At 38.0% G+C, this 8,991-nt stretch overlaps 1 protein-coding gene across 1 annotated transcript in view; it reads left to right on the forward strand.

The window, feature by feature from the left end:
- myo1d (myosin 1D) overlaps positions 1 to 7,471 on the forward strand; it is a 79,092-nt gene extending 71,621 nt beyond the window's left edge. Inside the window, exon 22 of the mRNA XM_051124892.1 lies at positions 4,942 to 7,471. Within this exon, the coding sequence (XP_050980849.1) occupies positions 4,942 to 5,098 (157 nt within the window). The 3' untranslated portion in view covers positions 5,099 to 7,471. The remainder of the gene's footprint in view (positions 1 to 4,941) is intronic.
- Positions 7,472 to 8,991: the final 1,520 nt, after the last annotated feature.

An 8,991-nucleotide genomic window follows, 5' to 3' on the forward strand; every position in this document is an offset into this window, starting at 1 on the left:
CACCCTACACACCTGCTGTTCATCAGAATCAATTATATTAAAGACTACAAGTCATTCTAAACCTTCAGCACAGGTAATATCTGGTCCAATTTGATCCCTGTGAACCCTAAAGACCTTGTGTGGTTAAATATTACTGCTGCTGGTAATTTCCGTTCCTGGTAACTTGACAAGAATACAGGGGGTCTGTTTTTAATCAAGGAGCAGACCTGCAGCTGTCTCATAAGCTTGAAATCATGCAGATATTCTATAGGAAGTATAGAGCAGCTTCCTGCTTTGATTTGATCTGAGCCTTCAAAATTACCTACATGTTAGAGTAATGCTGATTCAGTGATATTAAAGGGATAGTTCACCCAAAAATGAAAGTTACCCCATGATTTACTCACCCTCAAGCCGTCCTAGGTGTATATGTATTTCTTCTTTCAGATGAATACATTCAGAGTTGTATTAAAACATGTCTTGGCTCTTCTAAGCTTTATAATGGCAGTGAATGGCTGTTGAGATTTTGAAGGCCAATAAAGTGCATCCATCCATCATAAAAAGTGCTCCACATGACTTCTGGGGTTTATAAAGGCCTTCTGAAGTGAACCGATGTGTTTGTATCAGAGAAATATTTATATTTAAAACTTGTATATAAATGTAATATCTAGCTAAATGTTGCATGCGCGTTCACAAGAGAACTCACGCTTAAGTGCAGTGGAGAAAGCAAAATGAAATACCGGTCATAAATTAGAAGTACAAAATGAGGATTTGTAAAGGCAATATGTTGGTGATTTCGATATAAGTTAAGCGGAGACTGTACGTATCAGAATTGGCAGAAGCTAGATTGCGGTTTCTAAAGTTTTAAATACGGACGTTTTTTACACAATTGTATCGATTCCCTTCAAAAGGCCTTTAATAACCTTCTGGAGCCATGTGGATCTTTTTTTTATGATGGATGGATGCACTTTTTTGAGCTTCAAAATCTCAACACCCATGCACCGCCATTATAAAACTCGGAAGAGCCAGAACATTTTTTAATGTATCTCTGATTATATTCGTCTAAAGAATAATTTTACACCTAGAATAGCTTGAGGGTAAGTAAATAAAAAGGATTCAGTAATATTTGGTTTCACAGTTTAAATAAACCAGTAAATAGAGATGCTACCACATGGTGCATATTATTTGGTTACCTGACAAAAGATTTTCCCTGTGTTTTTCCCTGCAGGTCTGCCCTCTCCGTTTTCCATTGTTTCCTCTTTTGCACTCTCGTTTTCACTTACTTGCTCATCCCTTTATCTTTTTTCCCCTCCTCACTCTTTCTCCTCCTTTCCCTCTTTCGTATTCATGCCCGCTGTTCTCTGAGAAGAGCCCCAGCTTTGATCAATATTTTTTCTTGCTAAGCCTTTTCTCCCCGTGCTTCTAAATGACCTACTTTGTAATCTCCTCCTTAACAGCTCACTTTAAAATTGTGAAAAAGAGCAGAGGCAGTGAAGCCCCGCACTGATCTGATACATATTAGCAGCTAAAGCTTCTGCTTGTATTTGATAAATAGTAGTTTTAGAAGGCGGCTTTACTGCACAGACAGATCTGAGGAAGATGAATAATTATATTTCCTACAGTAATGTGTCTACTTGACTTGTCATCATCAAGAAACGTCATGCTCCTTTTGGTAGATTTCACACATTGAAAATCAACTAAATGCCAATGAAAATCAAATGTAGCAGAGCTTAATTGTTCATTAATGAATCAATGAGGTATAATTTGATTTTTAATTTGGCGATCTCTCTATTATAATCCCTTCTTACTGTAGGACAAGCTTTATAAAAGGACCCTCAAAAAGGTGCTTCCAGCCTGAGGAAGTCGGTGTGTGTGTGTGAAAGAGAAAAAGGGTGAGAGACCTACACATGTGAAGTGTGTGATAACACCATGTGAGGAAGGCAGTGCAGTCAGATTACTGGGGTGGGGTAAAGCAAAGGATGCTGGGATGCTGCCTCTCTTCTCTCAAGTGCACAGCAAGCATAATACTTTTTAGCTTTTTTTCTCTTTTTGAGGATGTGAAGACGGATTAGCCCAGGGGCATATCTTCTATTTTGGGAGGTGGGGTGTGACTGTGTTGCAGACACACATTCATTCTTCTCTCCTCTCATGTTCCCTCTTTCTTCGACCCACTAAATCTACTACAACCAAAATTGCTTTGCAGATAAATACAGATGCAGAATAGCGATCATAAGATCTGTTAACAGCTCTCTGAACCGGTTAGTGCTTCATCTGTATACTTCAGTTTGTAAAGGTAGGGTGAGGCGATTATATTTATATTTTTTTAATACAGTTGTAGTGTCAAAACTGCCCATTAGTGCCTTTTAATATCCATGGAAATGAGAAACTGTCTTCATAAAGGTGCATAAGTGTTCAATTTATTTGTCCCAGAAAATTAACTAATGAATCGCACAATATACAGTCAATATACACAACATACAAGTGAACTTGAGTGGTATTTACCAGCTACCTTTGCATCTCCTGAGTGCTCACATCCCCTCCCCCTTTACCTTCCCTTAATACTCCTTCTATTCTGGGTAGCAGAGCAGGCCTCAAAGGTGGTGAGTCAGTTGGCGTGAAGGGCACAGGCACAGGGGAGAGGAGGGCTGGAAAGAATTGATTTTCCAGTGGGCCATGCGGAGCTGTCTGCTCCCCAGCACTGTGTGAGAGAGCCAGGCTCACAGAGAGACACTCAGTATGGGGAAATCTACAGTTTTTATGCCGTTCCCTGCTGGTAAAATCAAAACTCAACTACACCTCAAGCAATTCATTGACTAACCTTTCATTGCTGCCTCAACAAAAAGCTAAGGGAATTGTATACTGTATACACTGAGTAGATCCAGGATTTTCCAACCCTTTGAAATGATTGTGAATGATAGGAGAGATTGATGCTGGTTGAGACAGTCTGTTGGCTGACTGGAGTAGCCCTACCACATGATGGGGTTCATTGGGTTGCCATAGAAACGTCTGGCACAGCAACCTGCTGGTACAGTAACTTGCAGAGCCAGAGCTTCATAATAGGGAGTTTATCATGTCCAGGATTTCTCAAAAAGCCTGCCTGGTGAAGGTCACTCCTCTGAATCAGACTTCTCATTTAGAAGACGATTGTTGTGGTTCGACTGTAATTTTTACAATTTTACAGTGAGTAGACTAATTAGTTTTGGGGAGAGGGATTCTTCATGTTAAGAGTATTTGTGACAAATCAATTTCAACTCATACCTCTTTTTCTTAAAAAATAGCAGTTAGACGCCTACTTGCATTAAAGGAGAACTCCACCTCCAGAACCACAGTTTACAAATAATTTACTCACCCCCTTGTCATCCAAGATGTTCATGTCTTTGTGAAGAAATTATGGTTTTTAAGGAAAGCATTTCAGTATTTTTCTCCATATAATGAACTTCAGTGGTGCCCCTGATTTTGAACTTCCAAAATGCAGTTTAAATGCAAAGGGCTCTAAATGATCCCAGCCGAGGAAGAAAGGTCATATCTAGCCAAACGATCTGCCATTTTTTTTGAAAAATTAAAATTTGTATACTTTTTAGGCACAAAAGCTCATGTAACACTAGCTCTGGGATGTGCGTCCACAACGCTACAGACTACAGAATGACGTCGAAAGGTCACGCGCGACCTACGTGGAACTACAGACCCGGTGTTTAAAAGCGAACGTGCAAAGACTAATGAAGTGCAAATAAGTCAAACGCTGTTTACAAACAAAAAGGTACAGTGATGTCGGACGATTCTGAAGTTGTAGGAGAAAATGAGATTGAGAGAGTTACGTTATTTTAAAAAATCCGCTTCGTTTTAAACATATTTGGACTATGGGGGTGCCATTATTTCGATGATTTGAAATGGTTGCACTGTGAGCTATTTCCGCTACCTGTTGCTATTTTTACCGCAACACAACTTGGAAAATAAAATAGTGATACAATGACCACAGCTACTGAAAGAGCTTATAGGTGCCATTAGATATAAGCGTAGGCTTAAACCAAATGCCGTACCATTGATTTTCCCCACAAGGAGTCTAAACACCTTCAGATATTGAGTGAAATCCGCACTCAGAAACTCTTTCAGTGGCTGTGGCGTCATGACAAGCGTAAGGTTTACATCCTGCCAAGATGGCATTGACGGTTCTTGTCTCTGCTGTTTGTAAGTTCTTTCAGTAACTCTACTAAAAGCCTTAAAGACATCAGGACTAAAGTGGAGAGAACAAAAGCAAGGGTCTTTAGGAAGTTTTATTCATACACAGGCATCTTCCCATTCTTTTCTCCCTTTCCTATCGCTAGGAAAGCAGTGAAGACATACTTCGCTTCTCTAGTTGCTTTTTAACTGAAAATTACAACCAAAAGCCGCACAATGTGGCACGTGGGTTTTTTAATATAACGATAATGGGTTTTCTACTACATGTTTCAGTAAGAGACATATTTACGTTATATTAAGCCATACAAGTCTTAATACCCAGGGTTCCCTTTGAAGAAAACAAGAGATTAGTGGAAGTTCATCTTTGTGGTAACAAAGCTGAGCCTAATGTGTAGTACTGAACCTGGAATATTCTAATATAATTTAATGCTCATCAGAAGAGCTTTCTGATATGATGTGATGATATAATGTCTATATATAAATGGATCTAATAAGTTTGCTAGGTATAACAAGGCTTTTAGCGGCTGGATGAGTTCACTTCAACTACAGAGTGTGTGTGTTAAAGTTGAACTTTTATATTTCCATTTACCCCTCTAAAAACACAGCCGCTCTCTTTCAGCCAATTACTCTAGTGCTTCATTGATCCCCTCAGTGAGACAGTCTGGTGTAAAATGCCCATTCACCCAGAACCAACCAACCAGATGTGACAAGCGCACACAGCTCTGTGGACCAAAACAAAAACAAGAGCATATGGAATATTTCAGTGACTCTCTCTCTCTGTGTTTCTAGTGAGAAGAGGAAGCTACAGGTGAACATTGTCAGCCCCATTCACTGCAGTATGAATGGAAGGAAGTGCACTGTCGTCGTGGAAACCAAGATCAACCAATCACAGCCAGACTTCACCAAGAGCCGATCGGGATACATTCTCTCAGTGCCAGGCAACTAGAGGACCAGGGATCCCAAAAACGGCCCCTTTAAAAGGACACTGACAGCAGGGTATCTATTTTGTGTGCTAGTCCAAACTTTTGAGCTGAGAACCTCAGAAATCAAGCCATACCAAATTTGCCTGAAGACAGGCATAGAATAATATTTAATTAAGAGAAAAAAGTTCCCTAAATCCAAACTTCAGTTTAGATTAGTTTCAAGATGACAAGAAGGAAGCGATATAGACCCTCAAAGAAGTTGAGTTACCAAACTCTGTTTATTTATTAAACATTACGACCAAATGAAGGGCAATCATAAATGTAATATTTATGAGGAACAGGATATGCAGGATTTTAAAAAGTTTCTAACTTGTGTTTTGAGGTTTTTCCTTCAAAGGGAATTTGTTGGGTTTTGATCATCGCTTCATGTGGGATGAAGAATAGCTCTGCTTGTGTCCCAACATATTGCACAGATCATAAGCAGTCTGAAAAATGCGTTGCTGCTGAATTTGATCGGATGTTCTTGAGCGGGATGTGTTGATCATATCCTTAAACTCATTAACTGCTCAGAGAGGAGCGTTAAACACTCTCGTAATTTAATACATTCTCTTTTTCTGCATATAGCTGGTCATTTATACACATTGTATACAGAAACTGTCATATTGGATATAGCTTATATAATGTACTGTATGCACTATATATAATGTAGGTAGGACGAGAGCTGTCATGTATTCACATATTTCATGATCTTGGAGAATCAGACGGGACATATTGTCTATAGCCATTTTTTAAAATAATAGACCCTGGTGTCAATAGTAATCCCTATATAGCAAATAAATTTATTTCTTGATGATAAAGCAGTTAAAAAGAGGCTTTCTCATGTTTACAAAGCAGTCGCCATTTTATGAGCCAAAAATGCATGTCACCTAAAAACACAAGGTGAAGAAAATCCTTGTTCCATTATGGTCGTTTTTATTTTTGCAAGCTAGTTCTATCTAATATCTTGTCAATATTAACACTGCAAACAGCGAGTGTTGATATTACGAACTTTGCACATCTATGTGGGTAAATGTGTTCAAATAAGAGAGAAAGAGAGCAGTATTGATTCATAGAACAAAATCAACAGAGTTCTGAGTGGAAACTCCCAAGATGTCTGACCCAGTTTGAAGCTTTCGTAACTGATAAAGAAAGTGCCAAGCTGAAAACTGACTGCTGTTCTTCAATCCTAAGGTGTTTGCATAAATCTGTTTCATTGTTTTGTTTGTGGCTTTTAGCGAGAGATCTTTTTTATCAGTTAATTGGGATCGTTTCTGGTGGCCAAAAATATCACTAAGCTCCCATCACTGGGTGTGATTAAAATGGTCGGGGGGGAATGTGCATTCGATAGTGAGCTGTGGGCACAGCTACTGATCCGTCCAAGTCAGACAGTCAGACTATCACTTTCGGGAAGTGATCGCGATGCAGCTCAGTCATTGTGGTTTTAAACAGCCTCAAGCTACATGTGAACTCTGATCACAATCTCCATTTTGCTTTACTGTTCCTGTCTGCTTTAAACAGGTGCATGCTGTCTCATCTTCTTTCTCAGTCCCTGTACTCTCTCTTGACTATTAACCTGGATTGGTAAAGTGTGTCAGGAATGCACATAGTACTTTAGGAAGATAAAGACGCTCTAATCCAGTTTCTGCTCAGTTCTTAAAAGCAAATAAATGCAATAAATGAACTTACAGCATTGAGAAGTTGTCAAGGTCTATTTTTCTTGAATCAAACACTATACATTAGACATTTTTCGGCCCTCAGTAGAAAAATACTGACTGTGTGTGTGAATGCTCTTTTACCTTGATTAAACGAGTTATGCGATTGTTCTTTTGCATAAAATCTGACCCACTTTATGTTTTGTTCTGATCGTTGAATATATGATCATATAAAGTCATTTCGTTCTTTCTTGTCCTGAACCACAGTGATTCCGTTTAAGTGCCGGATAATTCCAGTTCCCAGGTAAACGTCTTTTATGTTCGTTGTTGTAATTGTATCTGTTCACCTTGGTTAATATTCAAGACTTAGTCTGATCCGATCAAATGATGTGCCTACTTTTATACTTCTGTTATTTAATTAATATATTTTAAAATGATGTTTTAAATTTTTAAAAGATTTTACACAAGGCTTGGACCAAATCAAAAAAGGGAATCCGGATTATAGAGCTTTTTTCGTATGTATATTAATGCAATAACCTGTATGTTTAGTAATGAAAATTATTATATGGAAACCAAACTACACTTTTTAAACCATTGTATTGCATACTGATTTGTTTTGTTAATCAAATAAAGGCTGTACCAGATATCTGCTCCTGAAAATAAACATGCCCTTGAAGTGTCTGCTCCAAGGGTTTTGCTCCATCACACTGATATACTGTCATTATTTCATTGATTTGCCACACACTGCTATTAATCCAGGGTGAAGAGCTGTTTGCCACTGGGAAGCTGATGACGACAGTTGAACCTGTCAATCTTTTCGTTGTGGGCGTGGCTACTGCAGATCTACAACTAGAGCAATGTTGAGGTATCGTGATTCACACTGTTTATTCTTGTATATGGGTATTTTAAATATTGTTGATGGAGCTTATGTATGCATAGCCTAATCATACTGTATTCCTGTACTGGAAAGAAATGCAGAGCACATTAATTCACACCATGAATCAGTGGCGAGATCAGGTCAGGGTGTCACTGGTCCACCAAAGCTTCTAATGGTGTGGGAAACGGCACAAAACTACAAAATAAGATCTGTTATGTGTGTATACAGTGTTGAAAGTTTGTGAACTTTTGAATTTTCTATATTTCTGCATAAATATAACCAAAAAGAACATCAGATTTTCACACAAGTTTTGCAAAGAGAACCCAATTAAACAAATGAGATGAAAATATATACTTTGTCATTTATTTATTATTAAAATTTATAAATTATCCAGCGTTAAATATTTGTGAGTTGCAAAAGTATGTGAATCACTTAAACAACACTCTCTCACATCTACATATATCCATCTATGTTCACGCAAATCATTCGTGATCCAGCTTCACTTACAGCAGAAGTGAGTATAAGGGTTTTTTTATGAATCTCCTGCAATCACCTTTCCTAATAATGTTCTAGTTAGCAAGTTTAGCGGCTAAACGCGGCTAAAGTAAACAGGCTCGTCACTCCACAGAGAGAAGAGAGGGCCGGGGTGTGCAGAGCTCATTAACATTTAAAGCAGCCTCGAACAGAACAGGATGATTTTTGCAGAGCTCAAGGTAAAAAGAGTGTTGTTTTACACAACCATTGAGAATTTTTAACCAAAGCATATTACAGACTTTTCATTAAGAACCTAAAGAATCATATCAACTTGTGGGAAATGGGCATCCGATGACCCCTTTAAGTAGCGCTGGTAATTCTAGTGAATTCATTTTAGATTAATTTCATTTCATTCATTTAGATTGTTCCTTTATTCAAAAACCCACATATGTAAAACTTGGATAATTTGATACAGACACAGAATAAAAGTCCACCCTATTTCATAAAGATTCACCCACTTAATTGGAGATTTTTGGTCTTGGAGATTTTCACTGGCCCTGAACATGTCCTCAATCATCTAGTTTAGGAAGAGTGACATTTTAATGTACATTATTTATGTTTATATTACCATAGTTAAATGGCACAAAGACTTACGACTGCAGTCAAACTTATAAATATTTTAAAATAGAATGTTTTACTAGAATTCATCTTATTAGTTTTAGTGGTATCAGTTATAATCCGAAAATGTTATTGTTTAAGAAGCTACCATTATCCTAAATAAACCGGTCTGTGATAATGTGAGACCACATAATTGGAAAAATAGATGTTGGTGAACTGCCAGTTTTCATGTTGCAAATCTGTGATGTTATGTTGG

Source organism: Labeo rohita, chromosome 12 (genome assembly GCF_022985175.1).
Source record: "Labeo rohita strain BAU-BD-2019 chromosome 12, IGBB_LRoh.1.0, whole genome shotgun sequence".
In the NCBI taxonomy this organism is placed as follows: Eukaryota; Metazoa; Chordata; class Actinopteri; order Cypriniformes; family Cyprinidae; genus Labeo; species Labeo rohita.